The 21,608-nt window shown below is 47.6% G+C and overlaps 1 protein-coding gene across 10 annotated transcripts in view; it reads left to right on the top strand.

Annotated features, from left to right (window-relative positions):
* Nucleotides 1-21,608, top strand: part of TAFA5 (TAFA chemokine like family member 5) — a 343,256-nt gene that overhangs the window by 280,105 nt on the left and 41,543 nt on the right. For 4 of the 10 annotated variants that reach the window (XM_045363421.3, XM_045363419.3, XM_045363425.3 and 1 more), the window contains exon 4: nt 7,616-9,466. The exons of the other annotated variants lie outside the window; for them this stretch is intronic. In XM_045363421.3, coding sequence (XP_045219356.1) covers nt 7,616-7,627 — 12 coding nt within the window. In that variant the 3' untranslated portion in view covers nt 7,628-9,466. Of the gene's footprint in view, nt 1-7,615; nt 9,467-21,608 lie in introns of those variants that run through there. 10 annotated transcript variants of the gene reach the window in all.

The following is a 21,608-nucleotide window of genomic DNA, read 5'->3' as shown; positions in this document are numbered from 1 at the left end:
TGGCCTCCCAAAGTGCTGGGATTACAGGTGTGAGCCACTGCGCCTGGCATTTTTTTAGAGCTTTCATCTGCAGCTTTGTCCGATTATCTAAATACAAGCATCATACAGCTCACGCTACTGTGCATTCTTTAAACCAAAGTTAATTTTCAAGTTTGTTTTAAATGTTTTAACGTAGAGGATGTTTAGTTGAAATTTCTATTAGATGATTGTAGATTGACATGCGGTTGTAGGAAATTATACAGAGAGAGCCCATGTACCCTCCCCCCCATCCCCAGTACAAACGCTGTGTAAAACTCTAATACAGTAGCACAGCCCAGCCCAGTGACAGAAGCCGCTGAACTGATTAAGTTTTCCTCAGTTTTACCTGTGCTCATTTGTGTGTGCACGTGTGTGTGTGCGCGCGCAGTGAGTTCTATACCATTTTATCCTCTTTGTAGGTTCGTGTACCCACCACCAGAGTCAAAATACCAAACAATTCCAACCCCACAGAGATCCCATCGATGACCCTCCTCTGTCATAGCTACTCCCCTCCCACTCCTCCTCCCCTTCAACCTGGGCAACCACGATTATTCTCTTCTCCATTTCTAAAACTCTGTCATTTACAAAATTGTATGTAAGTAGAATCATCCACTATGTAACCTTTAGAGATTGACTTTCTGTGCATCACACAATTTCCTGGAGATTCACCCAGTCTGTCGCCTGTATTAACAGCATGTTTCTTTATATTGCTAAGTGGCGTTCCATGGTATGGACGTACCACAGTCTGTTTAACCATTTCATTAATAACTGTGTGTGTTGCTAACTTATCTGTGTGTCATTAGCTTACAATGTAGTTATGTTCATAAAATATATTCTGTTTAATGGTAATACTTTATTTGGAACTATGTCGAGATATGACTTATGTTCTAATACAGGTAAATTTTCATGAGTGTTCCATATATACATGGAATATCCTGCAATTTTGAGGTACAGAATTCTATAGTCTATATTTTCATCTGATCTATTTGTTAATTGTGTTGTTTCCATCTTTTTTATGCTTATAAATAGTTTTGCTGTCTTGATTTACTAAGAAAGCTCTATGAAAATCTTCCAGTATGGGGATGGATGTATCTACTTCTCCTTGCAGTTCTATTAACTTTGGCATTACAAAGTTTGAAACTATACCATGTGCATGCAAAATGTTCTTCTTATGGATTTGTCTTTTTTATTGTAAAATAGCCTTCCTCACCCCTAGAACGTTCATTCTGCTTTGAATATAGCTACACCAAGGCAGCTTTGGTTTTCATTTGCTTCCAAGGCTCTGTCCTCTTTATTTTCAATGTTTTTTTGTTATATTTTAGGTATGTTACATACTTAGTATATGACCATTTTTTAAAAAAAGAAATCTTTGTACTTGCTATAACTGGTTATATTTGAATATTATCTATGTATATACAGCTTTATGATATTTTTTTCTGCCTTATCTGAGTTTCTTTGCTTTCTCCCCCTCCTTTCTTGCTTTTTATCAAAAGCATGTTTTCTCTGTCTCTGTCTTCCTCTCTCTCTCTTTCTCTCCCTGTCTGAGTGAATTTAATGTGGGAAGAGCCAGCACTTAGGCCAAATGACTACTGGGACAGAGGGGTTACCGGAAGCGGGAAAATAAAAGTGATGGATAAAGCAGCCACCTTGAGAGGGGCAGCGACCTTCTGTCAGTGGACACAGCAGCTCCAGGGACATTACAGGAGTGACCCTGGGGAGGGAAATCCCTCACCTCACTCTCTTCCATCTCTTTGATCTCTCGTTGGGTCTCCCCCTTGGCCAAATCTTGCTACAAACCAGGGGGCTGGAGGGCCTGGGATCAGCATGCACTGTGCAGTACTGCTGGCTCCATCATGATCCTCACATACGTTACTGGCCATCTTTATGTTCTTATACAATACAATCATCCATCTTTTATGTGACTTGTGCGCTTTACACCACAACTGCTGACCTCCTGTACTAAGAATGATGATGAAATCTGCTTATTCAGCCTCCAGCTTGCCTTTCTCATCCACCCACTGCTTAGTTATGTAATTCTTTCTACATTGCTAGGGCTTAGAATAGTTATTACTCCATAACCATCATTTCCACAGTCTTAACCTTAGTATTAACTTACAAATCTTCATATAAACCTCATGACCAATTTATTTCCCATAGACTCTTTCTTAAGCTCTTAGCTGGGTGGCTTTTGTCTGTTAGCAATGTCTTCAAGAAAGTTTATGGGACTTCTTGCATATACATATATATATAAATTAATCTCTTTATACTGAAATAATAGTTTAGCAAGGTATAAAATTATTGAATGACTTTTTTTCATTGAAGTCTTTATGGATACTACTTCACACACTTCTGATATCGGAGGTTTCCTATGGAAAAGTCATTTGACAGCTTTAGAGGTGTGAATTCCCTCAGTATTATTTCTGTATCTTTCAAGACCAGTCATTTCATTTCCTCTTCTTCAGGGCTAACAGTTATATATATATTTTGGAAATCTTCCTTGTCTTTTATTGCTATTGTATTTTTCTTATATTTGGAAACTAAAATTATTTCATTTGCTCAAGATTTTTAAGCCTTTTTTTTCCCCTGGGTATGGCTGTTCCAGCCTTATGATGCTTCAAATACAGCCTTCTCTGTGATGGCGTTCTTGATCTTTGTCATTTCCTCCCAAGGTCTGGCAAATTATTTTTACCCTTTTCTTCTGTTATAGTATTGCCCCCATGAGCTCTTGTGTCTCTGCTTTTAAGGCTTTGATTTCCTGACTTTATAACTTAAAAAAAAAAAAAAAAAAAACCATCATCTTCAAGTCCATGTGATACCATTTTCTCCTTCATAAGATTTTTCAGTCCTCTCCCTGGCCAAATTTTTCTGTAGTATATTTTTAGTTTCCTCCTCTACATTATTCCTGTTTTTTCTTGTTATTTTTACTTGTGTTTGAATGAGCAGAGCTATTTTCAGGCCAGGTATCTGTAGAAAGACAGTGCGGAGAAGGGGCCCAAAGTGTGTACTTGTCCACACGTCTTCTCTCTGGCCCCCAGTTCAGCGCTGAGCAATACAGAGTGTGTGTCTGTGTCTGTGCTGACAGACATGTTGTATTCCATATGAGACTGGTCTGGTCTTAGCTTCCATACGTTGTATCAGCAGTTCAAAGCTGCTTCCTGCCCACACTACTCCTTTTTTCCATCACACGTGGGACCCACTGTCTCCTGCAAAGATGGCAGGTCATGCATTCTTCGTTCCCTCCCAGCTTCATGGCCCTTCGCGGTGTCACTGGTTTTCGGGAGTCCCCTGTAGCCTGTGCCCACACCTCTTCCTGTTGTTTTACACATACAGCTGTGGGTTCCGGCCCCCAGAGTGAGCCAGCTGCTTTGGAAACCAAGTGAGTTTGGCTGATTCTCTTGAGGCCTGTGGAAGTGACCCCGGCTTCTCTGCCCCATCTAATCATGACCCCTTAGCATTTTGATTTTACAAGTATATTAAAGTCCAGAGTAAGAAATGGCCCTCGCTGCAGGCGGCTGCTGTTTCCGATGTTTCATTCTCCTGGTTTTCACTGGCATCAGGAGAGGACAGACAGCACGTCGTCATGGTGGTTCACAGCGCGGCACATTTCTGACAAGCTCTTCTGTGTCTCAGGGAGGAGAAGCTACCTGAGCAGGGTCTCACAGAGCTCGGGATTAGGGAGCTGAGAACCCAGAGCTGCCCTTCCCATGCCTGTTATGGGTACCAAGGATGTAGCACTCATTACACAGACCCAAACAAGGCCTTTCCTGAAGTTACCGTGTAAACTATGTTAGATGCAAAAGGCACCATGGGAAAAGTGAAACAGGCAAGGAGGGGTGTCAGGGTGGAGTGCTGGGTTTGGGGGTGCTGGGTTGAGGGTTCTGTTTCTAGTGGGAGGCCAGGGAAGGCCACACAGGTTATGGGTGTTCAAACAAAGACCTGGAGGAGGCGAGGAAGAGTCCTGAGTGCAGCTGGGGAAGGAGGCGGCTGCAGCTGCAGAGGCCTCAGCAGGGGGCCTTCTTCATGCTCCAGGCACAGGAGGAGAGGGAAGTGGAGGGATGCGGGGCCCTAGGGAGGAGTGGCAGGAGGTAAGGTCAGAGAGCGATGGGAGTGGAGACTCTGGAGGGTTCAGGCCCTGAGGGACTCCGCTGTTCCTCCAGGAGCAGGGCCACTGCAGGGCCTGAGCAGAGAAGGACATGCTGCCACCCAGAAGATGCGGCTCCCCTGGCTGCTGCGGGGTCATCGGCCGTTGGGGAGGCAAGGGCAGAGGTAGGGAGGCAGGGGGAGCTGGGACCAGCACGGTGGCAGGGGGTGGGGCTAACACGTACGTGTCAAATGTCCTGGAAGCCTATTCCCTGAGACCAGACCTTGCCAGGGACACCGGCCCACCAGGGACGCAAAGCCCATGAAAGACAGATAAAGGGAGCCGCTCCCTGAGCCGGGAAGCTACACACGGGAGATTAATCCATCCATTTCTGCGGTGAGGTGCCCACTTCTCACGCGTGGGTAACTGATGTAGAATCATTAAATGGACCATTTGCCTTTATTTTCCTGTAACCTTGGACCTTGCAAAACTCTGAGCAACTTACTTGAAATTTAACCGAACATCAGCAGAGAGTCTGACTCGACAGTTGCCGCTGACCCCGCGAGTCCGGGCTGGCCCATTCAGCCCTTGCTGTCGAGTTCTGCAAGACCCACAGCCAGGACCATTGTACCCACCACCTTCCCTTCTCGCTTCTAAGACAACAGAGGAGATCCCATCCTGCCTGCCTGGCCGGGCTGGCGTGCACAGTGTGGCTGGACTCGTTGCTCATTTCCCTTAAACCCCATGACACCCTTCCAAGCAGGCCCCACTCAGATCCCTGTGTTTGAGAGGAGAAACAGGTTTCAAAAGATGCCCTGATCCTCACGGGGCCCGGCAGCGGCGGGGAGCAGCGGCGGATCTGCCGCCAGGCTGCCCGACTGCAGGGCCTGGGTCTTTACACCCACAGAGCCTTCACATAGCGGGTGCAGCCCGCACCGTCTCCCGAGGGAACAGGGGCTGGCAGCAAAACTCCGCATTGGCCTGAACGACCAAGTAGCCACCAGGACCCGCTGGGATTTGAGAAGCAAAAGAAAGAAGAAAATATGAAAAAATCAACCTTTTTGAGCCAAAGCAGAATCAGTTTACTGAGGGTTAGGCTGAGCTCGAAGGAGATGCAGTGCAGGTTTGCGGGCCGGCCCAGACTCCCAAAACAAAGCACCATAGCCCAGACCGGCAGCAAACACAACAGACGTTGGTTCTTGCAGGCTCTGCAGGCTGGAAGTTCCAGATCAAGGTGTGGCCCGGGCTGGTTCCTCCTCAGGCCTCTCCTCGGGTTTAAGGTGGCGTCTTCTCCCTGAGTCCTCTCTTGGGCGTCACTCTGTGCCTGTCTGCGTCCTCCTGTCTTCTTTTTTTTTTTTTTTTTTTTTTTTGAGACGGAGTCTCGCTCTGTAGCCCAGGCTGGAGTGCAGTGGCCGGATCTCAGCTCACTGCAAGCTCCGCCTCCCGGGTTCCCACCATTCTCCTGCCTCAGCCTCCCGAGTAGCTGGGACTACAGGCGCCTGCCACCTCGCCAGGCTAGTTTTTTGTATTTTTTTTAGTAGAGACGGGGTTTCACCGTGTTACCCAGGATGGTCTCGAGCTCCTGACCTCATGATCCGCCCGTCTCGGCCTCCCAAAGTGCTGGGATTACAGGCTTGAGCCCCGCGCCCGGCCCCCTGTCTTCTACAATGACTCTTTTTCCGGAGTCCTGTTGGATTAGGGCCCGCCCGTATAACTTCCTTTTAACTTCATCATTTCTGTAGAGGCCTTCTCTCCGAATACAGCCTCCTTCTGAGGCATTGGGGGTTAGGGCTTCCACACGTGGACTTTGGGGGTGCAGTCCAGCCCCGACAGTGGGTTTGTGAAAGGAGGGCCACAGTCACCAACACTGCTGCCCTGGAGGTGACGGGACCCAGGGGCACGGGCTCTCCACTGAGTCCTGAGCGGAAACCGGGTCCCAGCCTTCAGCTGGTTTCGGACACATGGACCTGGCTGGGACAGCATGGCTTGAGCAGCTTAATTCACTGGATGGCTTCTGTCCTAGGCTGGCTCTGGGTCCCTGAGATGAGAGGGCAGAGTTCTCTCTTAACAGGCTGGCCTCGTGCAGGCAGAAATCACATACACTGGGGGTTGGGACAGAGCAAGGCACACAGTTCTGGAACCCAGGGTGGTGGCTCCGCCCTGCGCCACTGCGCTGGGGAAAAGTGCCTGCCTTGGCCCCTGTGAAGACAGTGGAGCCCTGTGTACAGGCCTCTGTCCGTTCGCCCTTTGTCGTGGCTTTAATATTTTTCCAAAATGAAAGTGGTTTTGTTTTGATGACAACAGCAATCATAGCAAGCCTGAACCCAGGACTGAACTCACAGCAGGCCCGGCTGATCCCCGTAATGGAAGCGGCTCATTGAATCCCCCGTGAGGACCCCAGGCCCAGAGTCCCCTGGGAACGGGACAGTGGCTGTGGCTGTCAGGCGAAGCTTTCCAACATGAGACCACGCTGCTGTCTCTCTCCCACTGGCTTACGCCATTCCAAAATAATGTAATTATTTAAACAATACATGTTCGAATGTGTAAGCGTTCTGTAAAGTGCAGAGGGGAAAACTGAGTTAAGCCCGATGCAGCTCCATTGGGAACTGGTCTGACCTTTTCCAGGGAGGAGGGGGCTGTGCTCACGGTGTGGGTGGGACCCCCCGTAACCTGGGGTGCACCCCAGCAGCTCACCCCCATCCTGTGGGACCCACAGCACAGCGGTCTCAGCAACACGTCTCATTACAGCCCCCAGGGGGAGCAAGCCAAAGGCACCTCAGCAGCAAAACGAATCAACGGACTGTGGTAAGTTCAGTGACAGGAATGAAGGAATCCCAGATCTAGGAGAAGCAGGATGAATCCCTAAACCTGCGATGCCGCGTGGAGGAAGGCAGGCAGCAGAAAGGGACGTGAAATATGGCTCCCTTTTTATAAAGTTCACAGAGACTAACCTGTGCGTTGCTTTTCAGGGATGTAGACATGGCAGTGAAACGAAAAAGAAAAACAAGGAATGTATGGCCAGAAAATGACAGAGACTGGTTATCTCTAGAAACAGGAAGGGGCCGTGCTTGGGGAGGGGGAGGAGAGATGCATGATGGGGATGGGGTATCCTCACCCCCAAATCGCACCCTTCTGAAGCCACACAGCAGCCTGAGGATGTATTCAGGGCTGCTCTGAGCTCTGGGGTCCCCGGGGACTGGGGGTCAGGACCCAGACCCACCTGCTCACTGTGGGCCCCAGGGTTGGGTGAGCCCCGGAACCTCCTGTCTGTGAAGTGGCGCTGCAGTGCTGCGTCACTCATGGGTTTGCTCTGGAGGCTAAAGGGATTCTCCGCGTTCAGGGCTGGGTGCGTAGCAGGACGACTGTTACCTGTAATGGCCATCGAGCGTGAGTTGAATTCCGTCCCCCGAAAGATACGTCCACGTCCCGACCCCCAGTACCTGTGAATGGGACCTTCTTTGGAAATAGAGTATTTGCAGATGTGATCAAGTTAACATTGCAATCATTCTGGATTAGGTTGGTTCCTAAATCCAATGCCTGATGTCCTTACACGAAGAGGAAAATTTGGAAATTTTCCTCGTAGAAGGAGGCTTGACGACGGAGACAGAGATCGGAGTGGCGCAGCCACGCGCCAGGAAAGGCCTGCAGCCACCAGGAGCTGCGAGAGGAAGAAAGATCCTGCCCAGAACCTTCAGCAAGAGGAAGGCCTGCCCATCGCCAGACACAGGATCTCTGGTGTCAGGTCCCCTGGTTTGTGGGAACTTGTTACAGTGATTGTTGGAGATTAATACATTGTCTTTCTGTACTTGCTTCTTATGGGCAAAAACCTTAGTTGGCTTATTTCTGCTGGAAGCTTCAGCATCTAGAATTTTCTAGGCACATAGTAGTCATTCCACTAACACTTGTATGAATGGGGAGTTCTATGCAGAGGGTTCTGGACCCTGCTCTCTTCATGAACCCTGTATTACTAAGCCTTTGTTCCATGTCGATAAATAGCAATGTGCCCTGTTCTTTAGGATATGGTAGAGGAGGAGGCCCTCCAAGAACGGCATGCCCTCCTCTTGCTCACACTGGTGGGCCCCTTTCTTGTTGTGATGACTGATGCCGTGATGAGTACACTAGCGTGTCACCCTTGCCATCTCACTTAATCATTTCTTTATGATAAACGCGTGGCAGCAGCATTGTTAGGTGAAGGGATGTAAAAAGTCTCCACATTTTAGCATGTGCTGCAGGTTGCTAAATCCCCCTCCAGGAAAGCGGAAGCTTTTGACAAGCCCACCAGCTGGAGGGGAGAGTGCCCAACTTTTCCCACACTGGTACCCAAACCAGGGATTATCGTTCTTTTTAATCTTTGCCAATTTGCTAAACAGAGAAAGGTATCAACCTCTTTGTTGCTTTAATTTGCATGTCTTTGATTACTATTGAGTTTGAACATCTTTTCATATGTTTATTGGCCATTTATGTAAATACAGTCTTAACAGTTATGCAGCCATTTAAAATGCCAGGCACTGAGAACAGAGGGCAGGGGTGGGAGGAAGAGAGAGGCTCCAGCCCAGGGCTGTGGCCAGGCAGCCCCTGCAGGATGCCTCCGGCCCCTGGGTTCCCCACTTCCTCTGTGCTCTCAGACAGGCCTCCCTCTGGGGTACACAGTCCTCAGGATGCAGGACGGTGGCTTGGCAAGATCTCGGCTCCAGGAAATTTGCATTTCAAAAGGGAACTCTGCTCCAGACCAGAGAATTAAAGACTGCAACCTGAACAGCTCGGCCTTTACAGCCAAGCCAACCATCAACAAATACGGAGGCCAACAGCTTGGTCAACTCTGGAATATGCCTGCACCCACTCTCTTCCACTAGAGGGCACACTTCTGGGGTGGAAGCGCGGAGACTCTGCCCAACCCTGGACTTCCCTCCCGGGCAGGACACATTTCGCACATTTGACAAGGGGATGGACCCATAAGTGAAACCCCCAAGGTGCCTATGGCCTGTCACCTCCTGCCCCACTCTTGGAGGCTGCAGGGCTGCGGGTACTGGTCAGCTCCCGGCCAGCAGGACCGTGCCTTCCAGGTGTCCACCTCTGGACATGCCCCACTGCTCCAGGCCACCTTTTGCCCTCCCCAAAGCTTCCCTCACCCCAAACCATCTCCAAGGTCAACTCCAGAAAAATCTAGCCCATCTGAGTTTAATGTGCTACTCTGTTTCTTCATTTCTCATTTTACAGGCTAAATCATTCTACTTTATCCGTTTTATTTTCTGATTAGTCACACAGAGCTCATTAAATGGAAGATAGAGCTTTTCATAAAATATGTAGAGGAATCTTGGATTATTAATTTCAAAATTAAAAAAATAATAATCCCGGCAATGAAATGCACTGTCTGTTCATAAAACTCGTCAAGTGTCCAAGGATGGAAGGTTTGCAACAGAGGGGACCCAGAGGACAGGTCTCTCTGGAACTGACGGCGACTGGCCTGCTGAGCCCTTGGGCCGTTCCAGAGCTGGGGCGTGGCTGGCTTGTGGACCTTGCTCTAGATAAGGGAACTTGAAGGCTCCAGGTACAAGTCAGATCCTACTAGCTCCATTGAGATATTTCCAGGGACATCGGTCATGAGCAGCTCACAACACCCTGGTTAAACCAATATCCAGCTTCAGACCAAAGTGCAGGCGTAGCGGGTGGTTTTCAAAATTCCCTGTGCTGGAGAATCAACAGGAAGTCTGATAAAACACCAAGCCCAGGGCCCTGACCCCGGTACCTCCCATTCCCTGAGCCTGCAGGGGCCTGGAACTCTGCATCTGCAAGGGGCCTGGAAGTCTGATAAAACACCAAGCCCAGGGCCCTGACTCCAGTACCTCCCATTCCCTGAGCCTGCAGGGGCCTGGAACTCTGCATCTGCAAGGGGCCTCCAGGCCGTGACCATGCGGGTGGCCCGTCTGTGGCCTGGATTTTTGGAAAAGATGGGGTGGGGAATGTAAATGATTAATATAATTTTTGATGTTGTGAAAATATCTAGAAAACGCAAATAAGCAGATAACAGCCAGGAAGGGACAGCGGGCCAGGGCCTGTGTCCCAGTCGACCCATGGCACCGTCTCCCTGGCCTCCTTTGGGGCGTGGAGTGGCTCCACCACAGACCACAGATCAGAAAAGAGCCCGGGGCTGTGTGGGATGTCCCAAGGTGCTAACTGTGACTTGCTTAAGAGACAGGATTTCCTGATTTTTGGAACTTTTTATCTTCACACCATGAAGAATTTAAGGGTAGTTCACTCGTGGATCAGGAAACAAGATGTGTGTGCACAAGAGGCAGACAGACAGACAGAGGGGGGACATGTGGAGTGCACTGGAACCACCAGAACCCCCAGGAAGGCAGCACCAGAGTTATTGGCATTATTTGTGCAACTCTTCTTCATGCTTCAAATTCTTTCAAAATAAGAATGAACTGAGCAAATCAACTCGGCAGGGCACGTTTTGTGCTGGGAAGACATGGGACGTGGGGTGGCCACACAGTTTAGCTTCCAGGTCGCTCCCAGTACAGGGCTGATGGTCCCCTTGACCCCCAGAACTCCTCTCCCTCTGACTGGGAACTTCCCCCTGGGTGGTCTGCAGAAGGACCCTTCTCAGCTGACATCTGCAGCCCCCTCCTGCTCTCTGCAGCCTGCTATGGACTGAATTACGTGCCCCAAATTCATAGGTTGAAGCCCTAGCCCCTGGTGTGACTGTATTTGGAGATGGGGCCTGTGAGGAGGTGATTAGGGTTAAATGAGGTTGTAGGAGAGAGGGCCTGATCCCACAGGACTGGCGGCCTCATGAGAAGAGGCCCCGGAGGGCTCCCTCTCTGCTGCATGAGGACACCGTGAGAAGGTGGTTGTCTGCCCCCAGGAAGAGCCCTCCCCAGGCACCAGCCCTGCCAACACCTTACTCTCGGACTCCCAGCCTCCAGGGCTGTGTGGACCTCAGGGCTGCTGTGTCAGCCTCGTGGGCTGTGGGTTCCGTTAAAGCTGAATGTGGCCGAGCTAATGGCGATGGTGCCTGTGAGCCCCCCCGGGATTTAGTCCTGGGTCCCTTTCCCTTCTCACTCTGCTCCCCAATTCTCACCCTGGAGCATGGACAGCAGGAGCATGAAGGGCCTTTGGGGGCTGCAGTGGTTTGAAGGAGTCCCCGCAAAAGCCTGAGTTGGACACCCGACCCCAGTGCGGCCATCCTGTGAGGTGGGGCTTTTGTGACCTAATACATTTCTGTTTATTAAAAATTGGCTGCGCGTGGAGGCTCACACCTGGAATCCCAGCAGTTTGGCCGAGGCGGGTGGATCATCTGAGGTCAGGAGTTTGAGACCAGCCTGGCCAACATGGCGAAACCCCGTCTCTACTAAAAATACAAAAATTAGCCCGGCGTGGTGGTGGACACCTGTAATCTCAGCTACTCCAGAGGCTGAGGCAGGAGAATCGTTTGAACCAGGGAGGCAGAGGGTGCGCCACTGCACTCCAGCCTCAGCAACAGAGCGAGACTCTGCCTCAAAAAAGAGAAATAAAATAAATAAATAAATAAATAAAAAGTACCCAGTCTGTGGCATTTCGTCGTAGCAGTACAAACGGATGGGTCAGGGATCCCCTGAAAGTGTAAACAAAATGGGGGTGTCACGGCGTGGAGCTGACGGCGTTTGCCACATTCTTCAGGCCCCTTCGCCACACACCTGAGGGCCAACCTCTCAGGGACGTCACTCTCCTGCTGCAAACATCACAGACCCAAGGGAGCCTCAACTCAGTTCCAAGGAATTCCAAACAGCTCCCCGCTTACCCTACCCTCGCCCGGCCATCTGCGATCCCATGTCCCAGGTTGGGTGCTGGAGCCACCGTGAGCCTTTTCGGAGCTTATCGGCACCCAGCATATGCCCCCCCTGAGATGCTCCTGAGAGACGGGCCTCAGCCCAGCCTTCTTTCCTCTCTCCTGTCTGCTGAGGGATCCCTGCGTCTGGATCACCATGTGACATCCACTCAGCGTCTGTCCTATCCTCACAGAGCCACCCTCTGGGGGGACACAGTTATAGTGAAGGCTGGTCTGCAGGGAGGGCAGGGCTGCCTAGCAGATGGGGGAGGCCTCTGGAAGGAAGCCCCTCCCAGACGAAGGCTCAAAAACAGCAGCCCACTGGCAAAGAGGGGACAGTGAGCCAGGCGGGGGCTGGGGGTGCAGGAGCCGCCACTTGTGAGGCAGGCTGAGGCCCCAGGGGTCTGGCTGGTTGAGGGCAAGGTCCCAGGAGGGAGGAGGGGCTCGCTGACCACAGGTCCTAAGCCCTGTCCCTGAAGCGGCACCTGCTCCTGCCTCACTACGGACAAGGGATTTGAGTTTCCTCCAAACAGACTCACAGCCTCGGGGCTGGCAATGTCCTTTCCACCTGTGGTTTTTCTGGCTGCTCACTCAGCAAGGCTCACATGCAAGGGCAGGTGGCCTGGGTAGTCATGGGGTTTCAGTTGTTCTGGGCACCACTGAGTGAGACCAGGGCCCCTGTGGGTTTCCAGCTCCCATGCTCCCCCAGCCCTGGCCCCTTTGGTGTCCACCCTGTGGCGGGCTGTCCGTGAACATGCCCCATCTCCCTTTATCTGACGCTCCTGGAGGGCAGGGCTGAGCCTGCATCCTCTGGGCCCGGGTTCCCAGGTCCGGCTTGGGGTTCCGTGTGTGCCGGAGATTCAGAGGGGCATATATTTATTTGACATGCTGATTTCAACTCCTTTGGATACACACTAAAACTAAGATTGCTGGATCATACAGTAGTTCTATTTTTTGGTTTTTGAGGAAGCCCCATACAGTCGTCCATAATAGCTGTGCTAATTTACATTCCCACCAACTGTGCCCAGTTAGTACAGTTTCGTAAAGGGCCCCCTTTACTGCATTGCCTCACCAACACTTAGCATCCTTCATCCTTTTGATAATAGTGTCATTCTGACAGGTGTGAGTGGATATCTCATTGTGATTGTAAGTTACTTTTCCTTCATGATTAGTGATATTGAGCATTTTTTCATATATGTGTTGGCCATTGGTATGTTGGCTTTTAATAAATATCTATCAGATCCTATGCCAGTTTTTAAAATTGGTTCATTTATTTTCTTGCTTGAGTCCCCTATATATTTTGAGTATTAACCCTGTATTTAGATGTATGGCTTGCAAATATTTTCTCCCTATCCACAGGTTGTCTTTTGACTGTTAATTGTTTCTGTGGTTGTGCAGAAGCCTTATAGTTTGATATAATCCCATTTGTCTATTTTTTTTTGTTATTTTGTTTTGTTTTGGCAGCATTATTTACAATAGACAAGTTATAGCGTCAACCTAACAGTTTCTCAATGAATGAATGGATTAAAAAACGTTTTTTATATATGTATATATACACACACATATACTACATATATACACATATACACACATTATATATACGCGTATATATTATATATACACATATATATTATATATACACACATACACATATATACACACATATAACATATATACACGCATATATTATACATACACATATATACACACATATATATTATATATAGACACGCACACATATATATTTTATATATATACACACAGACACATAAAATAGAATACTATTAAGCCTTAAAAGAGAAAAGTGTTCTGTATTTTGTGACAACATGGACTGATCTGGAAGACATTATGCTAAATGAAAAAAGCCAAGCACAGAAGGACAAATACCACATTTTCTCATTTATTATTATATTATTTTTGAGATGGAGTCTCGCTGTGTCTCCCAGGCTGGAGTGGCGCAATCTCAGCTCACCGCAAGCTCCGCCTCCCGGGTTCCCGCCGTTCTCCTGCCTCAGCCTCCCAAGTAGCTGGGACTACAGGCACCCGCCACCACACCCGCCTAGTTTTTTGTATTTTTAGTAGAGACGAGGTTTCACCGTGTTAGCCAGGATGGTCTTGATCTCCTGACCTCGTGATCCTCCCGCTTCAGCCTCGCAAAGTGCTGGGATTACAGGCATGAGCCACCATGCCCGGCCACATTTTCTCACTTATAAGTGGAATGGAAAACAATCCATTCCACTTAAAAGTGCATTAAAAAGTGGCCTTTATAGGCCACTTTACAAAATAAAATAGGCAATAATCACATACATATTTTTGCAAGCATAAACACTCAGTAAACTAAGGACAGCCAGATGGGCATAACAGTCATGAGGAGATGAGCTGGTCAGGCACAGTGGTTCACGCCTGTCATCCCAGCACTTTGGGAGGCTGAGGAGGGTGGATCACAAAGTCAGAAGTTTGAGACCAGCTTGGCCAACATGTCAAAACCCGTCTCTACTAAAAATACACAAATTAGCTGGGTGTGGCAGTGGGTGCCTGTAATCCCAGCTACTCGGGAAGCTGAGGCAGGAGAATCGCTTGAACCCAGGAGGTGGAGGCTGCAGTGAGCTGAGATTGTGCCACTGCACTCCAGCCTGGGTGACAAGAGAAAAACTCCATCTCAAAAGAAAAGAAAAGAAAAACACTGAAAGAAAGAAAAGATGAGCTGTGTCTGTGATGAAACAGGACAGGTGGCTCACACCCGTCGTCCAGCCACTCAGGAAACTGAGGCAGGAGGATCCATTGAGCTATGAGTGCACCACTGCACTCCAGCCTGAGTGACCGAGTGAAACCTCATCTTAAAAAAAAAAAAAAAAAAAAAAAAGGAGAGAAAAGAAACTGGTGAAAAAGGGAAATGTATAAACATGTAGCAGAATGGCTGGTGACTGTTAGCACCCAGCTCACTAGCTGCGGTCATCTAAGATACTGCAATGAACAACCTAAGTATTTTGAGAAGTTCTGTCAGAAACTGTGATGGGGTCACCATGATGGTTACCAAAGAACCGAGATCCCGGGAAATTTCATTTTTCGTACGTGTAGATGTACAAAAAGGTCATCTCTCCGTTTACTGAGGAAGTTTCAATGTTTGTACATACATGGGCAATACGTATACAAAATGTAATATTGTGATTGTGTGCTCTTGTAGAGTCAAATTTGCAAAAAACAAACAAAAACGAACAAAAAACAAACATAAAACGAATTAGAACTCTAAAGTCTCAGCACAATTTACACCTCCAGTATTGGAAATGATGCAGAAATGATAAAATTCATAGCACAGAAAATTGTACAAAAAAAAAATCTGACCACTTAAAATAGTAAAAACAAGCAAGTTAAAATAAAACTAACAAGAAAATCTGATATATGAAAACGTGTATTACAGGGATGGATTACAGGCAATTGCACAAAGGTGGACGTAAGAGATGGCCGTTGTTCACAACCATTAACTATATTTTGGAGTCTTGCATCATAATGAAAAGCTGCTTTTTTTTCTCTCTCTCAGGATATGACTCTCTCTGTCAAGAGAATTCACATTCATTTTTTTTTTTTTCCAAGACAGAGTCTCATTCTGTCCCCCAGGCTGGAATGCAGTGACTGGATCTCGTCTCACTGCAACCTCCATCTCTTGGGTTCAAGCAATTCTCCTGCCTCAGCCTCCTGAGTAGCTGGGACTACAGGTGCCACCACCACACCTGACTAATTTTTGTATTTTTAGTAGAGACGGGGTTTCCCCATATTTGGCCAGGCTGGTCTTGAACTCCTGAGCTCAAGCGATCCACCTGCCTTGGCCTCCCGCAGTGTTGAGATCACAGGTATGAGCCACCGTGCCCGGCCTACGTTAATTTTCTAAATGGTGTCTCTGCTCCTCTTTTGAAATTGTTCTGTGACCTGATAAACAATGACATGAGTGTTCCCTACTAAATTTTCCCAACTTTCGTTGAGGGATTTTGATCTTTTGGGATTTCAACATTCAGGATTTTGGAGTTTGGGATTGCATCTTTTGGGATTATGATCCAAATCTCTTATAACAAATATGCAGTGTCATATGCCCCCCATGACAGCATCACGCAGAAGAGTTTCACTGCTCTGAGAGTCCTTGTTGTCTCATCGTCCAGCCCTCCTCCCTCCCCTCCAATCTCTGGTGACCGATGGTCTTTTTACTATCTCTCTAGTTTTGCCTTTTCTCACATACTTGAAAATATTGGTATCACAGAGTGTGAGCAGCCTTTTTTGGACTGACTTTTTTCACATGAAAAATATGCACTCAAGGTGCAAGCATTGGTGATTTCCTTCCTCTCTCTGCATAGCTTGGTAGCTCATCTCTGTCTCCAATTATGTTCCATTGTATAACAGCACTGCCATTTGTTTATCTAGTTACCTTTTGAATGACATTTTGGTTGCTTTCAGTTTTTGGAGATTACGGATGAGACGGCTATAAATATTTGCATGTAGGTTTTTGTGTAGACATAAGTATTCAAATCAGTTGGATAAATATGTAGGAGTGTGATTGGTGGATCATATGGTGAGGCTATATTTAACTTCCTAAGAAACTGTCAGGCTCCCTTCTTGAATGGCCGTGCCATTTTGCGTGTGCTCCAGCAACGGACCAGAGGTCGCCGGGCTCTGCCTTCTTGCCTGCGTTGGCTGTTGTCAGAGTTTCGGCTGTTCACCATTCTAACAGGTGTGCAGTGGGATCACATTGCTGTTTAAATTGGCAATATCTTAATGATGAATGATCTTGAGGATTCCTCTGTGTGCTTATTTGCCCTCTGTATATATTCTTCCATGAGACCTCTCTTCAGTTCTTTGGCCCACTTTTTAACTGGGTTGTTCCCTTGTTGCTGAGTTTCAAGAATTCTTCATGTATTTTGGTACGAGCTCTTTACCAAAGACGTGTTTTGCAGATGTTTCCTCCCAGCGTGTGGCTTGTCTTCGGCATCCTCACAGCTCGGTTCTCAGAGCAGAGGTTTCATCTGAATAAAGTCTGAGGCTTGTTTGCCTTCAAGGTCTGTGTTTTCAGTGTTGTATTTAAAAACTCATCACCAAGCACAAAGCCATCTTGATTTCCTCCTGTTTCTTTCTAGAAGCTTTGCGATGTTTTTCATTTTACCTGTAGGTCAGATTTTTGAGAGGTATCGTAAGCAAGAGGTGGACCCTGTGAAGAGTGGAGTGAGGTAGGTTTGAGGAGCTTTTGGGGCCTCTCTTTATTTTGTGTGAAAATATTTAACCCAAGAGTAACACAGTCAATGGAATGACCCATTCCTAGGCCTCAATAATAGGTCCTGGCGGGATGAATTTTGGGGAGGAAACACAGCCATGGAACGGTCAAATGGGAGTGACCATTTCCGGCCGCCCATGGCTGCTCTCCCTCCTTCCCAGATGGCACTTCCCATGTAGGTCAGCACTGTCCTGATCTCAAACGCCTCGTTTAGTTCTGCCTCCTCCTAAACGTTGTTTACGTGCAATTATAAAGCAGCTTCTCTTTCATGTCTAGCTCCTTCTGTTCAATCCTGTGTGAAGTTCATCCGCGTGTGTGCAGCTCTAGTCCTGTTCCTCACAAGGTCACATTTCATGGCATACTGAAGTTTTCATTCATTCTGCTGAGATTGTGTCGATATCAGTGCTGCTATGCATGGTCCCGGATGAATTCTTTTGTCAACACTTCCCGCATTTCTTTTGCATCTGTTTCTAGGAGTTGAATTGCCGGGCCACATGCTCTGCACAAAACTTAGGTGGACAGGGCATTCCTAGGGCTGTAGTAATGAATCACCTGATGGGTTAAAACAACAGACATCGATTCTCTCAGTTTTGGAAGGCCAGGTGTCCAGCAGGGCCAAGCACCCTCTGAAGCCTTTGGGGTGGGAGCACTCCTTACCTCTTCCAACTTCTGGAAGCCTCCAACATTCCTTGGCTGGTGGGAGCATCGCTTTGCCTCTGCCTCTGGTCATCTCCCCTCTGTGTATTCTGTGTCTTCACACAGTGCCCTCCATGTGTGTCTGCGTCTGTGTCTCCGAGTGTCCCCTCCCATTCTTATAATGCTGTCGTACTCGCTTTGAGCCTCCAGTGATCCTGTACACACCCAGTGCCCGTGTAAATAGAATCATTTAACATTTTCATTATTTATCATTGTTTTTTTGCTGGTAGATAGTAATAGTATTCATATTGAACATAGATTTACTTAATAGTTCCTCTAGTTTATCTACAGATTATTTTTCATATTCCACATATATAATAATGTTTATAGTGCAAAACTAAAATGTTACTTATTCTCTCTAATCATATATGTAAAATATACATGTATACCCACACATGGGGGACAGCCTGCCCTGGCTGGGGAGCTCCAGGGCAACATTGAACAGCATGCAGAGAGGGGGTATCCTTGTCTCTCTGAAGAGACATGTTGATGTATTTCTCTTCAAATGTATTCTTTCCTCTAGTTTTTTATTTGTCCATTCTCATATTTTTTTTCTCATGTTTGGCTTCTTTTTGATTAATTAATAATTGTATTTCCTATTTCTCTCCCCTCAGTCTCAATTTTACATCTTTAAGTATTCTTTCAGTTACCCCAGAGATTAAAAGATTACCTTTGCTACATTTTGTGTCTACATTTATTTCTTTTACCACTTACCAAGTTAGTACAAGGATTTTAAAACACTTCCTCGATATTTACTCTCTTCTTTCACCCTTTCTGATAGTCCTGTTAAATTTACCAAAAATTTAACCCAGCTACACATTACTATTATTTTGGGGAAAAAAATGATGTTTATTTAGATAGACTCATATATTCTCACTTCTCTGTGCAGTGTTCCTCCCGTATCACCATGTGTCTAGCAACACCTGGACACCTTCTTATAGGACGCCTCTGCTTGCAATGAATCCATCTTCTCAGTTTTTCTTTATAAAAAAAAATTTTTTTCACTTTATTACAGATATTTTACTATGGAGTTCCAAGTTGGCAATTATTTTTCTCTCAGCATTCTAAAGACACCGTTCTACTGCCTTACATCTTTTTATCTTGGTTTTTTGTTTCCTTTTAAAGTAAGCCCTGTTTCACTGTTGATTCCTTAAATATAGTGTGTGTGTGTGTGTGTGTGTGTGTGTATGTGGTGTGTGCTTTTTACATTTCTACCTGCTTTTAGAATTTTTTTGCTTTGTCTTTTCAGTCCTTGTGGGTGCCTTTTCACATCTGTTTTGCTTGGAATCTGCAGAGATTTTTGAATCTATAACTTGATTCCAAAGTTTCCACACTTCTAATAAAATGAACTGGCCTTTATTTTTTTCCAAGACTGCTTCTCTGCCACTGTCATTCTCTGCCCTCATATGGGTGCATTTACACATATGTAGATTTTTCACCATCACCCCACATATCTCTTCCATTCTTTTCTGCCTTTCTATCCTTTTACCTGCCCATGCGTTAATCTTGATACATTCTACTGCCTTATGTCCCATTTCAATAATTCTCTCTTCTGGCTCTACGTGATCTGCTGCTAAACCCATAGAGTGAATTTTTAATTTTAATTATTTTATTTCAACATTTTGGAGTTTCCGTTGGATAATTTTGGTTCATTTCCAGTTCTCTCATAAAGTTTTCATTTTCGGCGATTTTCTGGTCTGTATTATTTGTAGTTATTTTATCTGAGATACCGAATGACTCCAAACTCTGAACCGCTCCTACATCCGTTTTTGTTTTGCTCTTAGTTTCTGCTCACTTGGTTCAGTCTCCAACAATGCCCGGTAATTATTTTGTTGAGCGTCGAACATGTTGCATGAGGGACTGCAGAGGCTTCCCTGAGACCCTCTTCCTGGGAAAGGATGGAATCCACGTCTACGCAGCACGGGAGTCAGTTAGGAGCAGACGCCTTGGCGGCAACTGCAGGACTGACCCATTTCTTCCCTATGCCCAGTCTTGGGGCTCAGCCTCACCAGAGTTCTGCTAGCAGCCTGGCTTGTTTGCGGGGCCCCTTCTGTAAGGTGCAGGAACTCTAGTCTTCTTTTCCTTAGCCTTGCAGGGCAGCTGAAACCGCTGCTCAACTTCCCGCCTCCTTCACTATTGACTCCGTTTGCTTTCTTAGCCTTGAATCCAGGTGCATCCGAGTTCGAGATCAGGACCCTTGAGGGGATGCTGTGTGTGGAATGCCAGGCCTACTTCCTCCAGTTCTCACTTCGCTGGGATTTTTATTTTATTTGTATTTATTTATTTTTCAACATTTAGATTCAGGGGCTACATGTGCAGGTTTATTATCTGGGTATATTGTGTGATGCTGAGGTTAGGGATGAATGATCCTGTCACACAATTACTGAGCACAGTATGCAACAGTTAGCTTTTCAACCCCTGCCCCTTCCTCCTCCTACCAAAAAGCAACATGCACCTGCACCTGCATGTTCACTGCAGCACTATTCGCTGAGATTTTTAAACCCCCAACCCTGGCATCCTGATAGCCCTGAGTGCCAACTTTCTCTTCCCAGCCCAGGGAGACTCTGGCAAGGCCCTGGGCTTCACTCTGTCATCGTTCTGCCCTTGTGGGTGGGACGGAGGCTGCCCAAGGAGAAAAAGCAGTGGCCAGTTGCAGGGGGAGGCGGGCTGCCCCCACAAGCTGTGCCCATTTCTGGGGAGGCTCTGGGGAGGCTGTTAACTTCTCAGATCCTGGCTGCCTGGGCTGCTCTCCGATGTCTTCAAGCAGGGTTTGTTTTCTTGTTGAAATTTCATCACGCTATGGCAGTTGTTCTTGGCAGGAGGGTGAGTCTGACATAAGCTGCCTCAACATAGACACAGACGCGTGAGCTCGGGTTTCTGAATTGTGTGTCTCTTGTTCATGGTGTCCCCAGTTCCTAGAACAGTGCCTGCAAATAGCAGGAATTCTGCAAACACGTCTTTAGGAACAAGTCTCTGGATGGAAGAATTTGAGGCCAAGTGATACCACGACCAGGCCGGGAGCTGAAACGCCGGAAGAGGATGCCTGCTTTGTGAGCAGACGCTGATTTTTTTTTCCTCCCACCTGTGGGGTATGAGCGACGATGAGACACCAGGTGGAGATGCCCAGCAAGTAATTAAAAACTTTTCTCAGGAGCTCGGGAGGGAGCTCTGGGCTGTCCTTAGTTGAGTAGGGGTTGGAAAAGCCTGTGCCAGAAATATGCCCCTAATTATGTGGAATCCAGAGTCCCTCTGTCCCGGTGTGCCTGGCCAATGGAGTGTGAACGTCCATCTGCCTTCTCTTAATGCCTGGAGAGGGCCATGCCAGAGACACAGGGTGGACGTTGCGTGGGAGTGACTCAAGCTGATTCATCCTGCTGGGGAGGGAGCTGGAGTGGAGCCTCCTGGGAGATCTGGACCCTGAAACTAAGGCCATGTGAATTCACTCACTGCACTGAGGGCTAAGCGGAGGCCACCATCTTTTCAGCAAAATGACACTGTAGGGCTATTGCCTTGTTCATTTGTTGCAAAGTCTCCCCCAGAAACTTATCCTCACGGAAACATATTTGGATAGAGAAACGCGTTCCCCAGAATGATGCAACCGCACCTGAGAGAGCCTCAACAGGGGACAAGCCTGCAGCAGACAAGGTGAAGCTCCCCCATCCCACCGGGGCCTTCTCTTCTCTTGGTTGTAACTGTCAGGAGCCACCTGGATCTCTGAATGGTGCCTCACAGCCCCACGGCCTCAGAAT

The sequence above is a fragment of the Macaca fascicularis genome, chromosome 10, assembly GCF_037993035.2.
Source record: "Macaca fascicularis isolate 582-1 chromosome 10, T2T-MFA8v1.1".
NCBI classification, from domain to species: Eukaryota; Metazoa; Chordata; class Mammalia; order Primates; family Cercopithecidae; genus Macaca; species Macaca fascicularis.
This window is presented reverse-complemented; position numbering and strand designations above follow the sequence as displayed.